We start from the raw sequence: 23122 nt of genomic DNA, 5'->3' as shown, positions 1-23122 counted from the left end.
CCTGGCTGGAGATTCTATAACTAGGGGGTATAGTCTCAGTATCGGGGTAGGCCATTTAAGACTGAGACGAAGAAGAATTTCTTCACTCAGAGGGTTGTGGGGCTGGAGGAGGTTACAGAAATAGGGCGAGGCGGGAAACACAACAGAGCACATTTATCTCTCGTTCGCAAACATTTACCACCCATCTCACCCACAGATTGGACAGTCACATTCCCCCCTCCCCTCTGGGCCAGCTAGTGGAAAGCAACAGGGATGCTGTGGAGTACGTCTCCAAATTGCTTTTCACTTCTGCATGCACTTGTTCAGTGGATCTATCAGTCAGGAGGCCAGCCTAGATCGAAAAATTTTGTTTAAAGTAGACTACAGAGCAGGAAGATTTCTGATTTTAATCCCTGATTTTTGTTGAGTTCCTGGGTCTACATTTGACCTTATTACCCCCCAGTTAGGGAGAAACAAGCTAAGCTCCCTGCTCCTGATCACTGCTGGAAAGTACAGCAACAATTAGTATTTATATAGCACCTTTAACATAGTAAAATATCCCAAGGCGCTTCATAGTAGTGTTATCAAACAAAATTTGATACCAAGCCACATAAGGTGATATTGGGACTGGTGACCAAAAGCTCGGTCAAAGAAGTAGGTTTTAAGGAACATCTTAAAAGGAGGAAAGATTTAGGGAGGGAATTCCAGAACTTGGGGCCAAGGCATAGCTGCTAATGGTGGAGCAATGTGTTGGCTCTTTGAAAGCTATCCAATTAGTCCCATTGCCCTGCAGACATATTAAGGATGATTATTTTGAGTCTTCTGCTGGCCATGACCCAACGCCTTCAGAATAAGTTGGGGGCGGGGGTGACATATTTGACAAATAATTAACAGAACCAGGGAGCAACAGTGAAGCTTGAGGCTGAGATGAAATTTCAGTTGCATGGTTTGATTTCAAAGGAAAGGAGGAATTTTTATTTTGAAGGACGAGTTGAGTCACTATAACATTACTGCTGTAAGGATTTAATTCTGCGGTGGCTCACATTCAGCTCTGAGAATTCTGGATTTTTCCAAAAGCAACCAGAATATTCTCGAACGTTTATTCCTGTCTTTGAGACGAACAATATTCGTCATGTGATGCCGGTAATGTTTGTCCAAAACTGCAATTTAATTCGCCCTACGAACTGGTAATGGAAATTATAATCTGTTACTGCTTATTTACTTCTTAAAAATAACGTTCGTGTCCCCACGCCTTTCAGCATTCAGATGTATTTCTGTTATTCCTCTTTCTCAATCTCCTTTGGCACCTAAAGCGTTAAGGATAAGGCGAAGTTTGTGACGTTTAGTTATCGAGGTTAAAACCAAAGCCCTCCTCTCGTGCTCTCGCCTGTTGCAATAATGCATTTACTGAAAATTCTAACTCATAAATAACACTGATTGTTGTTCACTGCATCGTTCATAAGTCATTCGGAGCCATGCAGCAAGCAAGGGGGTGAAATCTGAACGTTCATTTTTTTAATTTCAAAATATACTTTATTTATATAAAAATGTGCACAATACATTCGAAAGCAGTTCAGTACATTTGGATGCGGTCAGCAATTCCATACATTATATTTGAATGCTGACTGCAGTTCTGTTCAATACATTTCTTTACTTTACATTTCAAGGTACGATTCATACAATCCAGGATACATTGTGGTACGTTCATCAAGTTACATTACACGTGTCACCATACGGTACACAGTGAGGGTACAGTTACATTTCTTTCCAAATCTGAACGTTCATTCCACGAGTCGACCTGTAATTGACCATGGCGAGACTCCAGCGCCCGATCCCGCCCCTTTAAATATCACGCGTCCCACGAGTTTGAGCCAAGCTCCGCCTTCACCACGTTGTTCTTTTGCTGTTTTGTCAAACACGGTTTTACACTCTTCCGCATCCTTCTGCCTCCCGACACCACACCCTCCCCCAGTCCGAGCCGCCACCATTTTGTACTTTTCTTAACAAAAATGCATCATCACGGTGCAACCTTGTGCACAAGTCGCTCGCGGACCGACTCGGGAACCCACACACAAACCTGTGGCGGCGGAGTGAGGACGCTGCGATCACCAGTCAAGTAACGTGTCCGTGTGTATTATGTTGCAGGCACACTGATTAATTCAAAAGACACTTAACAAATCATGGCTCTTCGACAATAAGCACCATAAAACAGCAACTAAATGAATAGGATGGTCTCGGGAACAACAACAGGAGGGAAAAAAGTTATTTTCCATAATCGTCGCTTTTATTTTAATAAAACCTCCCGACAGATTAACGCGGATGGGACGTCCATGTGAAAATACTACTGTGGGGTTTCTGCAGCGCGATTGGTGTGAGTGTCGGGGCGGATCGAGTGAGATGTAAATGAGCAGCACGGTCGGCGCCGTGCTGGTTGTTTGGAAACACTGGTGAATTCCCACCCAACTGCTACTGACTCCACTGGACACATTGCAGCCTTCGGGTTGTGACTTAGTGTTCGACAGTGGGCTACTTAACGCTCGGCTCGGGAACGCGGCGCTTCCGCAATGAGTCGCAACCCGATTCGATAAAGGGAGCCGCCAGGAATTCAAGGCTTTGTGTGTTTTTTTTAACCAGACATTATTTTCAAACGTCTCCCGTTTCGGTGTTAAGATCTAGGACGTGGTTTACGCTGGACTGCTCGTGGGCAGTATTACCGCTTGTTGTGATTACTGGATTTTGGGGCTGTATACTGCGCCATCTTGAGACTTATTTTTTTCCCCCCACTCACCCCCCTCTTCTCCCTCCCTCCCTCATCTGGAAGATTCCGGGGATTTAAAGGATATTTCGTCCTCTCTTTTTGATCTGGTCCACTGGGCCTGTTTAAGGCAACCAAATTAAAACTTTAACCCCCCCCTCCCTCTCCCCCACAACCAACCGCAAAAAAATAAAGAAAAATCGCCCAGTTTTTAAAAGTGATTGATAGGATCGAGCATGAGTATCGAAACGCTGCTGGAAGCTGCGAGGTTTTTGGAATGGCAAGCGCAACAACAGAAAGCACGTGGTAAGAGAACGCATGGATGTAACATTTCTCTCTCTCTGACCAATGCGGATGCTTGTCTGTTTCTTGTTGCACTGGCTCGGGTTCCAGAAAATCCGTGTAACCTTTCATTTCTTACACAATCCTCTTTTAAAGTGGTGCATTTTTTTGGGATGTTACATTATTATTGTTACATCTGATGGTACTACAAATTGAAATGTTGTATGGCAGGAAAAGACAACATGATTATTTTAATTGAGATTTATTTTTTTTAAGTCATCGTGAATGAAATGTAGCTTTTTCAGTAAAACAATGTAAAAACTAATGACCAGTCGGGCATCATTCTAGGAATCGGATGTAACTGACGGGGAAATGTATTTTTCTGTGGGAAACCAGACATTACGAATAAAATTGACACGTGGAAATGTTCGGGTGTTGGATAACGCCGTCAGATAATCGCGACATTACTGTACACGAAAAGCAGCCGGTTGCACTTTGTGTGCGTGTGTGTGTGTGTGTTTGAGGATTTTTTCCAAAGAGGCAGGGCGGAGGCAGACGTGCAAAATACTGTAGTCTGTTTGCATAATGACGCGTCGTGGCGGTGGTGGGGGGAATTGTCATCTGATACTCGGTGGTTCCTTTTTTGTTGCAATGTCACGATTTTTAGTAAATCGGATAGTCTCTGATTTGTTAGGTGCAGCAAACGACGCGAGGCACGGGGAGGGGGGGATGGAGATACATTGTACTGAAGGATGTCGCAGAGCCGGGCTGCTGGCATCTCCCGAACCCCTTCTCCACGAGCTTTTGTTAATAATAGTATCAGTGTATTTTGTTCAGGGTGACGTGTCTGACTCCTCCCCGCTACCACGTGCGTCCGGTGCGAGCCTGCCTCTTGTACATTTCAGACCCACTTGTTACCTGTTTTAATATCCTGGTTAATAATAGTGTTTCGTGTTATACCTGGAACTATCCCGTCGCGATTTGTTTCACCTATTTCATTGTCGATCGATTGATTGAGCATTCAAATCCACCTTTTGATTTTCCTTTTAAATTCCAGCCTGCTGTCACACAATCACACTTCCTTTTGGGCGCCAGTAGTGATGACATTGGACGTCTTATTAAATCCCTTTCTGGGTACAATACGCCGCGTGTAGCCTGGCTTTGGAACTAGCACTCCACCCGATCAAAACATTTTTCGGTTAAGTCAAATGATCGAGTAATCCAGCGCGCGCCTGCCGCTTGAACGTAAAAGTTTTTAATGAATGCTGAACAATCACTGATGCTTTTTCTGATGGGTTGAAACCTTAATGGGACAAAATAAACGACCTCTAGTTTTCTTTCACAATCGTGGGCGAAAATGTTCTCTCTGCCCCAGGTGTAGTAAAATATGCACCCAGCTTTTCTAAATAGGTTTCTGATCTCGCTATTCCCCTAGTGCATAGAGGATTCCCCTTTCCCGAGACACTAAGTTCAGTTGCCAGTCTCGCCATGCGTGCGGCAAACCAGACTCTCCACCCTTTCCCTCAACCACTGTCTGTCCCATGTGTGACAGAGACTGTCATTCCTGTATTGGACTGTTCAGTCACCTAAGAACTCACTTTTAGAGTGGAAGCAAGTCCTCCTGGATTTCGAGGGACTGCCTATGATTATGATTTCATTCTAAGTGGTCTCTCGTTGTTGACGCTAGTTTATATTGTTATTAATTCTCTTTTAAAATAGTGGGTATTGGTGACGTAGCCGAAGGAAATGGCCAGGAAGGATTATTGAGGCCAACGTGAAGGAGTTGAATTAAGCTCAGTGGATACGCCGTCATTAACCAGAGACCCTTTTAGACTATAAGAGATCAGCCAGAGCTGCAGCTCTCCCAACGTCAGCTGTACTCGTGGGTGTAAACGAGCCGGGCTCAGGGAGCTGACAACATTGTAGGCCCATCACAACCTAGCCAACAGACGCGTTTCTTGAGGCTAAGGATGCCGGTGAGATAATTGAGGAGCCGGTCCTTTGAGGTTGCACTCCGGATTCTCATAGAAACCTCTCCTGAACACATTTTTCGAGCAATTGTAAAAGCACTGGATGCATGCGCTTCCCTTATTCTTTCCCGGGACCGCTATACAGTGCCTATTATTATGTCTTGTGAATGCAATTGGTCGCTGGCAGTTTGCTGCAACACAAGCCTTGCCCCGGGAGCAGTTCCTTAGACCTGCATGTCTGCAGGGTTCATTCGCTGTAGGGGCGGTTCAGTGGTATTTGGGAGCAAACAGAGGGAGAACTGTGCGTCATGTTTGACTGCTCTGCTGCAGAAACCTCTGTGTTTCTTCAAGGTACCCCCCCTCATGACACTTGCAGGTTTAAAAACACATATTCAACCAAAAAAGGTCTTTATACAAATTGATGGGCAAAAAGAAAGACTTGCATTTACATAGCACTTTTCACAACCACTGGATGTCTCGCAGCCAACAAAGTGTAGCCACTGTTGTAATGTAGAAAATATGCCTAATAGCCAAATACTGAGCAAAGCAAATGAGCCTGATTGTACCCCAGCATTGTATGATCTCAGCTGAGTGGCGACAACTGGTTCTCATCTTTCTGGGATAGGGAGAGGGGAAGAATCAGGCTGGGCTTCCACTCCTGATTGTCCAGTCACCTTTGCTGGAATGTTAGTTGGGAATAGGATGGGGTTTAGGTTTGATTCCCCCACAACCTTGATGAAATAGCCAGCAGAACTTGCTGTCGAGGCTTGTGCGATAGCTACACGAGCGCAAGTAGATAAAGTGGTTAAGAAGGCATACGGGATACTTTCCTTTATTAGCTGAGGCACAGAATACAAGAGCAGGGAGGTTATGCTTGAACTGTATAAACCACTAGTTAAGCCACAGCTAGAGTACTGCGTACAGTTCTGATCACCACATTACAGGAAAGATGTGATTGCACGAGACAGGGTACAGAGGAGATTTCCGAAGATGTTGCCAGGACTCTAGAATTTTAGCTATGAGGAAAGATTGGATAGGTTGGGGTTGTTTTTTTGGAACAGAGGAGGCTATAGGGAGATTTAATTGAGGTATATAAATTATGAGGAGCCTAGATGAAGTGGATAAAATGGACATATTTCCTTAGCAGAGAGGTCAATAACAAGGGGGCATAGATTTAAAGTCATTGATAGAAGGATTAGAGGGTAGTTCAGGAGAACTTTATTCCACCCAGAGGATGTGGGGGGGGGGTCTGGAACTCACTGCAGGAGAGGCAGAAAGCCTCATCACATTTAAATAGTACTTGGATGTGCACTTGAAGTGCCGTAACCTACAGGGCTACGGATCAAGGGCTGGAAAGTGGGATTCGTCTGGATAGCTATTTTCTGGCCGGCACAGACACAATGGGCCGAATGGCCTCCTGTATTGTAAATTTTTAGGACAATAGCCAAGGGTTTCTCTGGCATTCACTGAACCTTAAGCAAGTCAGACTCATTATCTTAAGGAGAAAAGGAGTGAGGAAAGAACATTTATGAGGGTAGGTAGAAGACTTTTTTTTTAATGCTCACCAAACATTTCAGACATCTAATGTCAGCAGTAAATTCTTCATGTGGCTGTGCTACATCTGACCTAAAGAGTAAATGGAAAACTGATTGAAGTTGTAATGGTGTGGCACCCTTATACACGGGGTAGTATTAGCAGAATAAAGAACATTCTCTGGCACTGGATGTAGGTACAACAGTATTAATATAAAGCACAGAATCCTTGAAAGTACTACCCTTGCCTCCTATTGAGTGGATAATATCTTTGCCAGAAACAAAGTTACTCATTCACTTGCACAAAATATTGCCAAACAAACTTATCAATTAGTTCTCTAAGAGTTCCAACTTAACAGTATTACCAACATATTCTGGGGCCATCTGCTGTGCTTTTAGTTACCGAGATACCGAGCACAGTCCAACCCTTGTGTCGCAAATTGCCTGTGTGCTTGAGTCCAAGCTCAAACACTAAAATAAAAACAGAAACTGCTGGAAATACTCAGCAGGTCAGGCAGCATTGGTGGAGAGAGAAACAGAGTTAACGTTTCAGGTCGGTGACCTTTCTTCGAAACAGCCCCTTGCTCAAATACTGATCAGTTTGACCAAGATCAGGATTCTAAAGTTGCCTATGTGCTCCCATTGAGGGTGGGGGTGGGCGGAGTGTGTGTACGAGGTGCAGGTGTTCAGCATGCTGTGTTTACAGAGCAGTAAAATGTAGGTTTATGCAAAGTATTGTCTGATGGAGGGAAGAAGTGGAGGCGAGTGTGAAGCAGGAAAATAGGGAATGGGAAATTACCCCACCTCTTTGTGTCTGGTTACAAAGCAGCATTCGCAGGGCATGTAGGCAGATCACTTACCTGAATGTGCTTTGTGCTGGGGAATCATGTGTGGAATGGAGGAAGATTGCAGAAAATATCTTCTGACAAAAGAGCTGCAAGAATGCAGTATAAATAAAGCATATTGCTTTAGCCATGCTCACTGTTGATTTGTAGATTGGAAAAAAATGCAGGCTTGAGCCATTGATGTTTCTATCAGAATTGTGTTTTTATTTTAAAGATGCAATATACATTATTCTTAATGTCAGAGAAATTGTACTCTATGCATATAGTATACATGACGTGATTTTAAAATGTTCCTGCACGGCATAATGTTCTGTAATTCAGAACCTCAGCCTGCTCTCCATTCTAAAATGCTGTACAGTGCAGCAGTCTATTAATCTTTTACTTTTGAATGCAGGGCTATTGTTGACAATACCCATGAAGAATAGGCTGGAAATGGCAGTGTGGCTGGTTGTAATGTTGTTGGTCTTTGTAGTTATGCCTTCCAGTGTGTTCCCAAAAATTGTACAGGGAGATTCCCTGAAAGGAGAAAGGACTTTTCTTGTATTTTTCCCTAGATAAAGATGTCAGAGATCCCTTTATTTACTCGTTTTCTTTTTGTAAGGTGCAAAAACTTTTTTTTGCCCCCCTTTTTCGCCCTGTTCAGGTTACACATTACTCAACAACAACAACAACTTGTATTTATATAGCGCCTTTAACATAGTGAAACATCCCAAGGCGCTTCACAGAAGTATTATACCATAAAAATTTGACACCGTGCTGCATAAGTAGAAACTAGCTCAGGTGAGCAAAAGCTTGCTCAAAGAGATAGATTTTTGCGTCTTGAAGGAGGAAAGAAAGGTAGCGGAAAGGTTTAGGGAGGGAGTTCCAGAGCTTGGTCCCTAGGCAACAGAAGGCATGGCCACCAATGGTGGAGCGATTACAATCAGGGATGCTCAGGAGGGCAGAATTAGAAGAGCACAGACATCTTGGGGTGGGGGAGGAGGGGGGCGGTTGTGAGGCTGGTAGAGATTGCAGAGATAGGGAGGGGCGAGGCCATGGGGAGATTTGAAAATAAGGATGAGAATTTTGAAATCGAGGCGTTGCTTAACCGGAAGCCCAATATAGGTCAGTGAGCACGGGCGTGATGGGTGAGCGGAACTTCGGAATAAGAGCGCGACTGGGTAGAGACCTGGTTCCCATCACTTCGGGCGGTGTGCAGCAGTGGTTTTGGAGTGACTCAATGTCTCTCCCTCTGTTTTTTCTACCTCCATCCTGTGAGAGGAGGAGCTGCCTGGCCTCAACACAGCAACACAGCCGAGAATGGGAGCTTGGCTGATTGAACCTACATCCCCATTCACTCTATACTGGCACACTTCTGGTGGCAGGGGAAATGAATGACGTTTTAACATCAGCACAATCTGTACCACTTTGTTATTGAAGGACTTTATACGATTCAATGACAACTTGCAATATAGGGCGTCTTTGATAAAGGAAAAAGACTTGCATTTATATAGCACCTTGCACAACCTCAAAGCGCTTTACAGCCAATGAAGTACTTTTTTTTTTTGAAGTGTAGTCACTGTTGTAAAGTAATACCTGCCCTCATGTATGGCTCAGAAACATGGACCATGTACAGTAGACACCTCAAGTTGCTGGAGAAATCTCACCAACGATGTCGCCACAAGATCCTACAAATGCCCTGTGAGGACAGGCACACCAACATCAGTGTCCTCATTCAGGTTAACATCCCCAGCATTGAAGCATTGATAATACTCGATCAGCTCCGCTGGGCAGGCCATATAGTTCGCATGCCAGACACGAGACTCCCAAAGCAAGTGCTCTACTCTGAGCTCCTTCACGGCAAATGAGCAGCGGAAACGCTACAAGGCCATCCTCAAAGCCTCCCTGATAAAGTGCAACATCCCCACTGACACCTGGGAGTCCCTGGCCCAAGACCGCCCTAAGTGGAGGAAGTACATCCGAGAGGGCGCTGAGCACCTCGAGTCTCAACGCCGAGAGCATGTAGTAATCACACGGCAAATCAGTCCCAACCACCCCTTCCCTCAACGACTATCTGTCCCACCTGTGACTCTCTTACTAAACTGTTCAGCCACCAAAGAACTCACTTCAGGAGTGGAAGCAAGTCTTCCTCGATTCCGAGGGATTGCCTATGATGATGATGATGTAGGAAACACGGCAGCCAAATTATGCACAGCATGCTCCCACAAACAGCAACGGGATAATGACCAAATAATCCGTTGTTGTGATGTTGATTGAGGGGTAAATATTGGCTATGACACCAGGGATAACTTCCCTGCTCTTCTTCCAAATAATGCCATGGGATCTTGGTTTAAGTTTGGAGCATCAGCCTAGATTTTTGTGCTAAGTCCCTGGAGCGGAACTTGAACCCACAACTTTCTGAATCCGGGGCATCGGTGCTACCCACTGAGCTACAGCTGACACGTAGGTGGAAAGCGTCACTTCCTACTGGGGCATCTGTTTTTGCAGACTCACAGTGATTTCTGCAGAGAGGTCACACACTGACACACCCTGCCTGAGCACAGTTGTTTCGGAGTAGCCACCAGTTGAACCCACAACCTTTTGACTCTGAGGCGAGGGTGCTACCAACTGAGTCATGGCTGACACATGATGTAGCAGCACATAGTTCACAGAGACATGAGGAAAGTGGATGCTGAACCCAAGGTGATAGTGGGAGGAATAACCAAAAACTTAGTCAACGAGTTGGGATTTAAGAAGAAAGAGAGGGAGGTGGTGATTAGGGAGGAAATTCCAAGGTCAGGGACCTAGGTGTCAGCTGTGGCTCAGTGGATAGCACACTCGCCTCCGAGTCAGAAGGTTCAAGTCCCACTCCAGGGATTTGAACACAACAAATCTAGGTTGACACTCCAGTGCAGTGCTGAGGGAGTCCTGCACTATCGGAGGGGCTGTCTTACGATGAGACTTTAAACCGAGGCCCCGTCTGCTCTCTTAAATGGACGTAAAAGATCCCATGGCACTATTTTGAAGAAGATCAGGGGAGTTATCCCTGGTGTCCTGGCCAATATTTATCCCTCAATCAACATGACTAAAACGGATTATGTGGTCATTATGACATTGCTGTTTGTTTGTCCTCCGAGGCTGCCTGACTAGTTGAATATTTCCAGCATTTTCTGAGATTATAAGCTGGTGTTGTGGCTATGTAGAAATTTAAAGAGGGATGGAGGGAATCAAAATTCATATTTTCTATCAACTAGAAAAAAATAGTGTTTTCTTTCCAAAATTCTGATGACTGTTATTATGACGTAGAGTTAAAAATGTTTGCAAGAAAGAATAGATTTGTTCTGAAAGAAAGTTTAATGAGCATATTAAAGTGGGTACTACCTCACATTCCTCATGGTGTCACTTTCTTAATTGTCTTTATAACTGTTGAACAATGCTAAGTGGAAGTGCAGTTTCGTGGAGTCTGGAAGATAGACACTTGCTCACTGTGCTTACAACTGGGTTTGGGTTCCTTGTAGAATGCAGTTATCTATCATTACTTGCCATATAATTGGTTTGTTTACCGACTAATGGGAAACATATTTTTTGTATCTTGGTTTGTGAGCAACCTTTAGCCAAACATTGTTCAACAAAGAAAAGTCCATTTAAAAGGATGATAATGCTCCACTTTATAGCCCAGTTGGGATAGTTTTATGGCAAGTTTTTTTTTTTCTGCGAAACAACCAAGACAGTACTGGAACCTGCAATCATCTGCTGTCACCGCAGTCAGATGCTTTATCCGTTAGACCACGTGGCCAGCATGCCCCAGTTGGGAAATGCAATGTACATCATGGAACTCAGCCATCTGGACCAAGAACGCTCCAGGTTTGAATCTTGCTCTTTGCTGTGATAGTGGAATGCTGTAAAATTAGCTCAGCACCAGGGAGGGGAAAAAAGGAGCCAAGGATCCTGCTCCTGATTACTAGCTAGTGATGGAAAGAGTGTGTTTATGTGTATGTATGTGTGGTAAGGAGTGAATTTGGGCTCGGCTGTGATGCCCTCCACAGTTGACTGTCTGGCTCATTGTCTGTAATGGCCACTCGGGCGAGGCATTGGCTAGTGCGCAGGGAAACATATCTCACCACAAGTCAGTGTTTTCTGAAGGGAAGAATAATAAAAAAAACGATGACTTAGTGAATTAATGCATCACCTGGTGTTGTACCGAGCCATACAGGCAAAGAAGGGTCCCGGTTCTTTAATCTATTGCCTGTGCTGAGTTAGCTAGTCTCAGTCAGGGTTAATAAGGGTGCTACAATTAATTTCCACTTCACTGAAAAGAAAAAGTCTTGCATTTAGTTAGGGCCTTTCATGACCGCCAGATGTCCCAAAGCACTTTACAGCCAATGAAGTACTTCTTGAAGTGTCATCATAGGCGGTCCCTCGCAATGAGGATGACTTGCTTCCATGCCAAAAAAAAGGATGAGTTCACAGGTGTTTCGAATGAAGAACCCGAACTACATCCTGAAGGGTGGAAGATGTCTGTGCGTGGATTTTTTTTAACGTGTGGTGGCCGTTGCACACCAGCCACCATACGGGCCCGACAGAGCTAGATCTTGGTCCAGTGGCAAGGATTACCCAAGACGACGGAAGACCTGTTCTGCTGCACGGACCTAGTGCACACATATCGCAGTGTGGGCTGGGCCCCGAACTCACGTGATCACAGTGTAGTCACTGTTGTAATATAGGAAACGCGGCAGCCAATTTGCACACAGCAAGCTCAAACACACACCAATGTGACAATGATTTGATTTTTTTTGTTATGTTGATAATTTAGAAGTTTTCAAGATATTAAGGGGAACAGATAGGGTAGATAGAGAGAAACAATTTCCACTGGTTGGTGAGTCTAGGACTAGGGGACATAGTCTAAAAATTAGAGCCAGACCTTTCAGGAGTGAAATTAGGAAACGCTTCTACACACAAAAGTGTGGTAAAAGTTTGGAACTCTCTTCCGCAAACGGCAATTAATGCTTAGATCACTTGTTAATTTAAAATCGGAGATTGATCGCTCATTGTTAACCAACGGTATTAATGAGTATGGGCCAAAGGCAGATATATGGAGTTCGTTTGCAGATCAGCCATGATCTCATTGAGTAGTGCAGCAGGCTTGAGGGGCTGAATGGTCCACTCCTATGAATATTGTCCAGGATAATATTCACTGGGGATAATCCCCCCCTCTCTTCTTCAAAATAGTGCCTTGGGATCTTTTACGTCCACCTGAGAGAGCAGATGGGGCCTCGGTTTAACGGCTCATCCGAAAGATGGCACCTCCGACTCCCTCAGCACTGTACTGGGAGTGTCAGCCTAGAATTTTGTGCTGAAGTCTCTGCAGTGGGACTTAAACCCACAACCTTCTGACTCAGAGGTGAGGGTGCTACCCACTGAGCCACGGCTGACACTGGGCTAAGAAAGCAATGATTAGCCATTGTCCCTGATCCTTATTGCTATCCACTTAGCCCTGCTTGGAACACTCGTGTGCCCATGTGTGAACAGGGCCAGGTTCATCCATGATATGGACTTTGGCCGACTAATCTGCTGATATAAATGTAAAGAACGGCTACTGGGATGGGTTCTGGAGGGCTGCGAACACTTGTGGAATGGTCCCACAATGAGTCAGTGCCCTCCTAATGCATTGTCTCATATACTCTCACTCCAGGGTCAGCGATGATATAGGTTCCACATATTTATAATTATACCACAATAAATATATACAATTTAAAAAGGCAGGCAATTTTCTTGGCACCACAGCGACCCATAGTCATGTGATAGCTAAAGTAAACCATTGCATCTCTCACCCTGTGTGTGGTTCTAATTGGGTAATAAAACAATTAAGACTAATCCAGCTGGGGTGGGGAAACAGCGTGTTAAGACGCTGTATTTTACAATTCTTGTTCAACTAAGACTGTTGGAGTAAAACTGAAATGAAAATATTGAAAATGCACAGCAGGTCAATGTACATTTGCAGAAAGAAAGACTCCAAAATGTTAACCTGCCTTTTCTGCTGACTGAAAAGCTGTGTGTTTCTAGCATTGTTTGTTTCCGTGGGATGAGTTTTGTGGCTCGTTGGGGGGGGGAGGGGGAGGGGGAGGAAAGCGGCTGTAAGAGTTTAGATGCTCTCAACCAGTAGTCATGGATGCACAACAAAAAATTGTGCCCTGTTTGGCAATCTCTTGCCTCACTCGGAGAAAAAAGAAAGACTTGCATTTATATAGCACTTTTCACGGCCACCGGATGTCTCAAAGCGCTTTACAGCCAATGAAATACTTTTGAAGTGTAGTCACTGTTGTAATGTAGGAAATGCGGCAGCCAATTTGCACACAGCAAGCTCCCACAAACAGCTGTGTGATAATGACCAGATAATCTGTTTGTTATGTTGATAGAGGGACACTGGGGAAAGCTCCCCTGCTCTTCTTCGAAATAGTGCCATGGGATCTTTTACGTCCACTTGAGAGAGCAGACGGGGCCTCGGTTTAACGTCACCCGAAAGCACTGTACTGGAGTGTCAGCCGAGATTTTTTTTTTGTGCTCATGTTCCTGGAGCAGGACTTGAACCCACAACCAATTGACTCAAAGATGAGAGAGCTACCCACTGAGCCACAGCTGACCCTGTTAAAAATATGGATGAATGACTGGAGTGAGAATTGGAAAGCTTCATTCCGGTGAATGGGAACATCTTGTGGGGCTGGAATTGAGGCCCAAGCTTGGTGCAGTGTAGAGGGAATTTTACATGGCATTTACCCTGTGAACAGGAAGGGACGGGTACCAACACTGTGCAACAGAAGTGTGAAAGGGATCCGTCTTCTCAGTAGAGGCACCCCTCAACCCTATGGGCACAAAAATATAAATAGAATAATCATATCATCGAAACTTGGATGGATACTGGAGACTGCTGAACTTGTTTCACCTGTCTGAATCGACATCAAGCGTCAAAAATGTGACTGAAGCGTGTAACTTATGTAAGTTGGTTGAGTGATTTTCTGATTATTTCCCTTTTCAGCAGCCTGTTGCTATACTGTTTATGCGATGAATGTTCTGTGAAATGTTGGCAGTTCTGCCACGTGAAAAAACAGAACCATTCCAGTTAGCTTGGTGTGGATATTCTCTTCCGAGGTAGAATGGAACTGATGGCATCAAGCATATTGCTGGGTCTGTCTGAAATACATGTTTGTATTATGCAAGTCTTGCATCTAGTGCACAACCGCCGCATTTCAGAGACATCCAAAAGTGTCAAATGTGCAGAAAAAGTAAGGCATTCATTTCATGTTGGTTTCTTCTGACGGATGGATCTGGGAATTTATGAGCACCTGCCAAACTACAGACGTCCCTCACTGACAGCAGTTAACCTCTAAATAACCTCGGGTTGTCCTACTTTCAGTGATTAAACTTTTGTGCTCTTAAAGAGACAGGCCACATTTAAACACAGCTTTAACGCAGCAGCACAATAATATGTCACATAAAGTGACACCATAATTCCCGGCCAGAATGGTCAGCCACGCCTGGAGACCACACTGCTGTAAGTGACTGGGATTGATTTTACGCACGTAATTTGTATTGTGTAACTGTACTCCACTCAGAGTTTTGCTGGAGAAATCCTCCTGCTTTTATTGGGAGACTTTGCTGTAGTTTTGGTCATGAGTTTGCTGTACACTTTTTTAAATAGACTCTGTAGACTGTTTGCTGTAGTGCGCTGTTGAAACAGACTCTGCTGAGTAAATAGATATTGCTATAAATAGACTGTTTGCTGTGAATCCTGCCCTAAGTCCCATCCTGCATCAAACTCATTGGCTGACGCTGTGGTGTCAATAGACACTCTGCAATAATACTCCATGGCATAATGCTCCTGTCATTATAAAGCAATGTGTCCTCTGACTTGCCATGAGCAGTACCACAGGAGATCAGCCAGGATTATTGGATTTGTTGTCTTTATTCAGCAGCTGGGATTGACTGAGTTTTGGGGCTATATTAATGCAATCATTATATGAAGTCCTATAGTTCATCTCTGCTCTTCCTCACCCCACAGTGCTGTCATCTCCATGCAGCCTCTTTTAGCTGGGAGGGAAGTAATTGAACTGGTACAATAATTCTTCCACATCCTGGCTACCGCCATGGTGGTGATCATGCAGGTAGTTTGAATTTGGCAGCTTTATGTTGGGATTTTTTCGTGCTGTATTTACATCAACAGTAAATATCCAAATCCAAACAGCCATGCTTATTGGTCAAAAGCTGCAGTTCCACCAGAGAGTAATGAGCTGCCATAATTGTTCCTACCTAACTTGACCAAGAACTGAAGAAACTCTTCCACTTGGGGAGGTCTGGCAGACTGGAACATCCTGCAGAACTGGCTGTTTTATGAAGACATTTGTGAGACTGCTGCGAAGGACTAAGACTCAGAGCACAAGGAACTCCAAATGTTGACGACCAGGAAAGAAAGACTTGCATTTCTGTAGCGTTTTTCACAATCACCGGACGTCCCAAAACACTTTTTGAAGTGTAATCACTGTTGTAATGTGGGAAACACAGCAGCCAATCAGCACGCTCCCACAAACAGCCATGGGATAATGACCAGAGTTTTTGTGATATTAATTGAGGGATAAATATTGGCCAGGACACCAGGAATATCTTCCCCTCCTCTTCTTTGCCCTGGGATCTTTTACATCCACCTGAGAGAGCACATGGGGCCTCGGTTTAACATCTCATCAGAAAGGATGGTGCCTCCGACAGTGCAGCACTCCCACTGGAGTGTCAGTCTAGATTTTTGTGCTCAAGTCTCTGGAGCAGGACTTGAACCCACAACCTTCTGACTGAGGGTGCTACCAACTGAGCCATGGCTGACACATCAGAGAATGTGAAGCAAATTATTGGGCTCAATTTTCCCCAGTTAGCTGTGCCATTTTTTTGGTGCGCGCTGCTTTTTTTGACCAAAATTAAAATATCCAAGTTTCCACAAAGTTTGTGCGCTAGCGGAACTCAGTTAGTTACGATTTTTTTAGGTTCGTTTTTTTTGCGTCATAGGGGACGTAACCTGATATCTGCGCCAGTTTTTCAGATTTTTGCAAGTTTGGCCAACTTGCATTTCTCCCACGACAGCGTATGTGACCACTCCCAAAAAACCTAGGCCCTTAAGAAAAACCAACGCACATTAAAAAATCGGCGCAGAAAGACGCCATTGATTTTAGGCGAAATTTTGGAGGGTGTCAAGGAGACATTAAATATGCATCATGAAGCTTAATTTTTTTCAAACTTAAAACGGAGAAAATGGAAGTCTAATGCAATTCTTTAATTTTAGATTTTTTTTCAAAAGTGCCACGCCAGCACCGGACATCGCCTCACCGGGCTCGAGGGTCAGAGCATCGGCCGGCAGAATCGCACCCTCGCCCGGACAAAGGGGCTTGGGGCTCGGCTTCAAAAGAAACCCAGGAGGGTGGGGTGGTGGGCGCTGAGCCCCTGTGTCCAGGCGAGGGAGCAATTCTGTCGGCCGACCCTCGAGCCTGGTGAGGAGATGTTCGGTCAGTGGTGGGGTAGTACTTTGAAAAAAACTCTAAAATTAAAGAATTGCAATAGATTTTGTTGTCTCAAATGTCCTCATTTGAATGCCGAGCTTCCCGTTCTAAGCAAGCCTATTGCGCATGCGCAGACCAGACTGTGGTTCACCATACTAAGGTGTCGACCTTGGGGAGAGAGAGAGAGAGAGAGCAGAGGAGCTTTAACTCCTTGTCCTGCTGTTTTGAGCTTCTTGCAAAGGTACAATTTAATTATGGGAGTAATTTTGATGATGCTGTACTTCGTGCAAGCCTTCTGCATGATGGTGCTTTAGAGGAGACGATTGATTCGACATCATCGCATGAGGAACCTCAGAGCACGTAGGATGATAGGCAGCAGGCCTTATCCATGTTGGGTATATCGAGACAGGCGTTCATACCTGCTCCTGAGTAATGCAGACTATGTGCGAAGGCTACGTTTCCCCAAATAAGTTGTAACAGAGATCTGTGAGTTAGTAAAAGCAGATCTGCAACCTAGCAGCGTCAGGAGGACTGCTTTCAGTTGAAGTGAAGGTTACAGCTGCACTTTCATTCTATGCATCTGGATCATTCCAGGCCACAACTGGGGATGTGTGCACCATTTCTCAACATGCAACACATATCTGCATTCAGCAGGTGACTGCTGCACTATATGCCCAGAGGAATGACTACATAAAGTTCCCCATGACCGCCCAGGCAATGCATGAAAGGGCTGTGGGCTTCTCCAGGATTGCTGGCTTCCCAAAGGTACAGGGCTGCATTGTTACGACATCACCTTGCGAACACCTTTGGAGGATTCCGAGATGTACAGTAACAGAAAAGGCTTCCACTCTGTTAATGTGCAGCTCCTGTGTGACGACAAGCATCGCATCATGTCAGTTGATGTGAGATACCTTGGGAGCACCCATGATGCATTCATCCTATGCGAGAGCGCTATATCTGGTTTCAACAGCAGCCAGAAGGGCAGAGTTGGCTGCTGGAAGACAAAAGGTACGGCCTCGCCACCTGGCTCATGACGCCCCGACGACATGCAAGATAATAGAGAGGACCATTGGCAGCTTGAAACAGCATTTTCGATGCCTGGATCATTCCGGAGGCTACGTGGAATACCCCCCTGAGATTGTCGGTCAGTTTACTGTTGTGTGCTGCATGCTGTATAACTTAGCCATCATGAGGCAGCAGCAGCTGGTAGTAGAAGACCCACCTGAGGCGATAGTGGCAGATGATGGTGAGGAAAATGCAGATGACAAGGAGGAGGATGAGGAAGCCATGCAACTACCTGAACCCAGAGCACGACGGCGGAGGAGGGCGGGCCGTTGTGCTCCTTTAACGATTGCTCGAGCCGTGCGCCAGCAGTTCATCCATGAACGCTTTGCTGCCTGAAGGCTCAGCGGCAACTATTCCAAATGGGCCACATTTACTGTTTGGACCTGTTCCATAATGTTGTGTTGTGTTAATGGAACAAATAATGGAAATGATTATTCTTTAGTTCAAAAAGTTGTGTTAATAATGGAACAAATAATGGAAATAATTGTTATAATTTAAAATATATTTTATTCAAAAGTGTAACACTTGTTTGTACTTTAATAAAAAATATTCTTGTATCAAACTTTAACATTTTCAGTTACAGTTAGTTACAAACTTTAAGATCACTTTATAAAACTTTTAAACTTGTAAATTTACATAACTTACAAAAAACTTTTAATTTGAAAACAGTTACAATAATAACAACAGCAGCAGCAAAGAAAGGCTGCACCCATCTCTCCTCCGCCTTATTCTAAGACCGCCTGCTGCGCTTGGTCTTGTTGACTCCACCCTGCCCGCAGGCACAGCATTTCTCGGGTTGGTACCAAGCTTATTCTTTCGAACATCTCGGGTAATGTGCACTTCTTGATGGGGAGGTGTGGGCAGACGGTAATGTGGAAGGCCCCGGCTTGGACCTCTTCAGAGCTGGTCTGGGGATTGGAGTAGGAGTGGCAGTTGATTCTGTCAATGGGCATGGGGTCTGGGCATGTTTCCTTTTTGCAGCAGTTAACTACGACATCCCCTCCCTCGTGCCCCGACATTGTTTCAGCTACCTGCGACATTCCCTCTCTCGTGCCCAGATAGTATTCCCATTTCTCGTGAGAGTGTTGTTACTTCTCCCGACAATCCCAATACCTCCTCACCCACCCCACTGATGGTGTCCAGGAGTGATCATGTAAGATCGATGCTCTCCGCACTCATTGCCATCATCTGAACCACATCTGTTAGATCCTGCACCTCAGGAGAGCGCTGTCGAGCTCTCCTCACCCTGGGTGTGGCTCGCTTTCATCCCACCGGGACCCGCAGCCTTGGATGGTGGGGCCCTGGGTGTGCCTCGCTGCATCCCACTGGAATCCCCAGCCTCGGACTGTGAGAAACCATGGAATGTCCCAACACTCACCACTCAGGAAAGGGCCTGGCACCTCAATGGGCGGCACCTGCACCTCCTCCAGAGTGAATACAATGTGGGGGGCTTCATCCAGCCCCTCCCCCTTACCCTCACCCCCGTGCACTTGATCTGGAAGGTGGGATTGGAAGATGTTCGCCTCTTCAGGCTCGTCCGCGTCTGAATCTTCTGCATCGGCTTCAGCCTCGCCAGGGTTGGCCTCAAGTTCTGCAAAATATAACAGAACAGACAAATGGTTAGCAGCAGAGGAGGGGGCAGGGTGGGTGGCTTGAGTAGGCTCACACAGCGCAGGCAGCAGGCTGATTTGAAGGACGACAATGAATGATAGCACATTGCATCAACCGAAGCGTAGCTGATGGAAACATCCCCATGAACCGAAGCATGGCTAGCCCACGCAGTATTTAACATTTAGCAAAGCCAGACTATGGAATTTGCAGGACTTATCCTGTCCCTTGAGTGTGGGCCCAGCTTGTGCAGTGGTGGTTGATTTTCTCCAGGCAGGAGCCATCAAAGCAGCGACCCTGTCTTACAAGGGTGTCAGTGGGTGCAGATTTGCCAGACCTCCTCCTGTTCGAGTTCTTTCCCTTTTGTTGTGTGCCACCTTCCTCTGCAAAGATGAAAATGTAATGTTTTAGAGAGGGTGTCTTTCTGCTGGGTGGGACATATACAGATGGTCACATTTACAATTGCAATTCCATTGAATAAATGAAAATATTACTTGCACTAACCACTTGACCACGGTCCTGCCACTTCTTTTTGTACTGGCCTCCAGACCTCAGGGTAATCTTCTGCAAGTTGGTTCCAGTGTTTCTTCATTTCTTTTGGGTGAAACTTTTATGTGACCTCTACTGGTGTCCAACTCATGTCATCTGGCCTCAATTACAGTAGCCTCCACTTCATCCTGTGAGAAATTCTTGGTCCGAGAGACACGGTGCATATTGTATTGCAGCTCTGATTTTTCCACTGAGAATTAAAGTTCTCACATGTAAATGGCTCTTTAAAAATGGCCGAATGCAGACCGGGAGCTGTATTGGGCATGCGCGTCGATAGCAGTCACGTCAAAAACGTCTTTTTTTTCCTGCGCATGCACAGAAGGGAGGGGGAGGGAGGGGGGGGCGGGGAACATTAGGCTCCACTCCCTGAAGCTAAAGGACAGGCTGCACGGCGCCAATTTCAAAAAATAGAATGGGTAAACTTGCAAGTTATTTTTTTGGAGTGGTCGGAGCCCCCAAAAAAATTGGCGTAACTCTTGCAATACGCCAAAAAACAGCATTGGGGAAAATTGAGCCCCAAGTCATAATCCTGTGACACCAACTTTTATTTTAATGATAAGGGAAGACCGAGGGCAGTAAACGAAATAATAGTGTGAAGAAGAAAATATCCCTGCATTACAACAGTGACTACACTTTAAAAGTAGTTAATGGGCATAAAAGTGCTTTGGGATGTCCTGAAGTCATGTAAGGCATTATGTAAATACAAGTTCTTTCCTTTAACTTCAGGAGAGTGAACTTATAGTTTGCTACTGTTGGAAATTTGAGGACAAAATGAAACTTGTTTTGTGCAGCATGTAGGTTGAGTAGAAAAGGGAGAAGTTCCTGCCATCGGGAAAGTGTCAGAACAACAGCTCAGCAGTCACATGACAGCCACACAAACAATACAGCCGCCAGATCTGAACCACACTGTCTTTCAGTTTCAGTCGCTTTGCCTTCTTTATTAGGTTGAAAAACATACATCAAACCTACGAGTTTTGATAACATATTTTGTGCCCAGTTATTTGATTCCAATGTCGTGGACTGAAAAGCCCGATTTCAAAGGAAAAGTCTGTTTTATCATCAATTAGGAAAAAAGATGTAAAAGAGCTGTTTTGTTGGTAGCAAATGTCTCAACCATGGCTTCCGTGTTTGTTCAGTGCTCAGTTTTTTTTTAAATTGAGAAACTCAGTGAAGAGCCAAGGCTCATTGTGCAGTACACCATCAAAGTTACAAAGATGAGTTAAATGAAGAAACAGTGATTATGTGACACTGAACTTGGGTTTTAAGAGCCTGAAGGTTGTAGGACAGAAATTGCACTTGTGTGGCACATCACGTCCTCCGGGCATGGTAAAGGGCTTCACATTCCATAAAATACTTTTGAAGTTTATTTACTGTTATAGGCAAACACTGCAGCCAATTTGCACATGTAAGGTCCCACAAACTGCCCAAGATGTGAATGCGAATTAGTCTGGGTTTTTTTTTGGTGGTGTGATTGCGGGAGGAATGTTGGCCAGGAATGTTGGGAGAGCTCCCTACTCTTCTTCATTTTTAACATCCACCTGAACAGGCAGATGGGGCTTTGGTTTAATTCTGCATCTAAAGATGACACCTTTGATGATGCAACACTTCCTCAGTGCTGCAACAAAGTGTCAGCCTAGATTACGTGCTTGTCTTGCGTCCAACAGTGAGGATTGAACCCATGACCATCTGACTTGGAGGTTCAGTTGCTACCAACTGAGCCAAGGATGGGAGGGTGGGATAGGAAATAAGAAGCAGTTCCAGCATTTTGAGATCCAGGGAAAGAATGAGTTAGAGTCGGAGACATTTCGATGAGTCTTGATTTCAAGGTGTTTGAATGCCTTTGTGATCTCAACCCTTATTATCAAATATTCAATCTTCTTTTGAAAGCTGATAGCTGTCGGATCTCTCCAGTTACGAACTGAGCTCAATTGAAGATACATTGATGTCAGAATGTTTGTCTAATACCCAGGCCAATCCACTTAAGAACATACCTAAATACAGCAAATGCGATTTGTATATGAATTTTTCCAATTAATTTCAAGAGGACTAAATTGATATTAAGACCCAGAAGCTCCAAGCAAGTTTTTTTTCCCCTCACTTGTGTTTCCAATGTTTGCTTTAGCATATGATGGTAGAATTGTCTGCATGACATGTCAGTTGCTGTGTAGTAGATTTTACTGTATGTGTTGGGAAGTTACTGTGTTACAGTTTGAAATGTTTCTCTACACATGGTGTAGGAGCAATGTATCCAGTCAGGAGGAAATGAGAGAGCAGGTTTGTGGCTCCCCTGATGGTCCAGTCAGCCAATCCACTGCACAAAAGTTGCAGGTTGGTACCCAGGTCTGTACTGATGTAACTGATCCACAGCCATTTTGGGGGGAGTGGGGTTACAATTGCTCTCAGTACCCATAAGCTAATGGGGGCGGGGGGAGGGGGACAATAAATCAGCCGAAGTTCATGTTCTTAATCGCTTTCCAGCCACTATAGAATAAAAAAAGTCAGGAGCTAATGTTGAATTTATTCCAGATCTTTTTTGGACCACATCTGAAGCATTGTCTGCCCTCTCAAATGTTCCTTGGTGTCTCCCCCAATGTTGCAGCAGCTAGTACGAAACTATCAGGGTGGACTTGTGGTGCAGTGAGTTTGCTCAAACTGAACTCTCTAGCATAGTAGTTATGTTACTGGACTAGTAATCCAGAAGCCTGGACTAAAGAGCTCAAGACATGAGTTCAAATCCCACCAAATTCAGTTAAATAAATCTGTAATAAAAAGCTAGTGTCAGTAATGGTGACCATGTAACTACTGGATTCTCGTAAAGACCCTGGTTCACTAATGTCCTTCAGGGTAGGAAATCTGCCTCCCTTACCCGGTCTGGCCTACATATGACTCCAGACCCACAACAATGCAGTTGCCTCTTAACTGCCCCTCTGAAATGGCCTAGCAAAACATTCAGTTGTCAAGAAGGTGGCTCACTGCCACCTTCTCAAGGGCAATTAGGGATGGGCCAGTGAGTGAATTTAAA

At 44.8% G+C, this 23122-nt stretch overlaps 1 protein-coding gene across 1 annotated transcript in view; it reads left to right on the top strand.

Moving 5' to 3' along the window:
- The first annotated feature begins 1920 nt into the window (after nucleotides 1–1920).
- Nucleotides 1921–23122, top strand: part of mnta (MAX network transcriptional repressor a) — a 152250-nt gene continuing 131048 nt past the window's right edge. The window contains exon 1 of the mRNA XM_070857019.1: nucleotides 1921–3040. Within this exon, the coding sequence (XP_070713120.1) occupies nucleotides 2971–3040 (70 nt within the window). The 5' untranslated portion in view covers nucleotides 1921–2970. The remainder of the gene's footprint in view (nucleotides 3041–23122) is intronic.

The sequence above is a fragment of the Pristiophorus japonicus genome, chromosome 16 (assembly GCF_044704955.1).
Source record: "Pristiophorus japonicus isolate sPriJap1 chromosome 16, sPriJap1.hap1, whole genome shotgun sequence".
NCBI lineage: Eukaryota > Metazoa > Chordata > Chondrichthyes > Pristiophoridae > Pristiophorus > Pristiophorus japonicus.
Note: the sequence above shows the minus strand (reverse complement) of the source record. Positions and strands in the feature narration are given on the sequence as shown.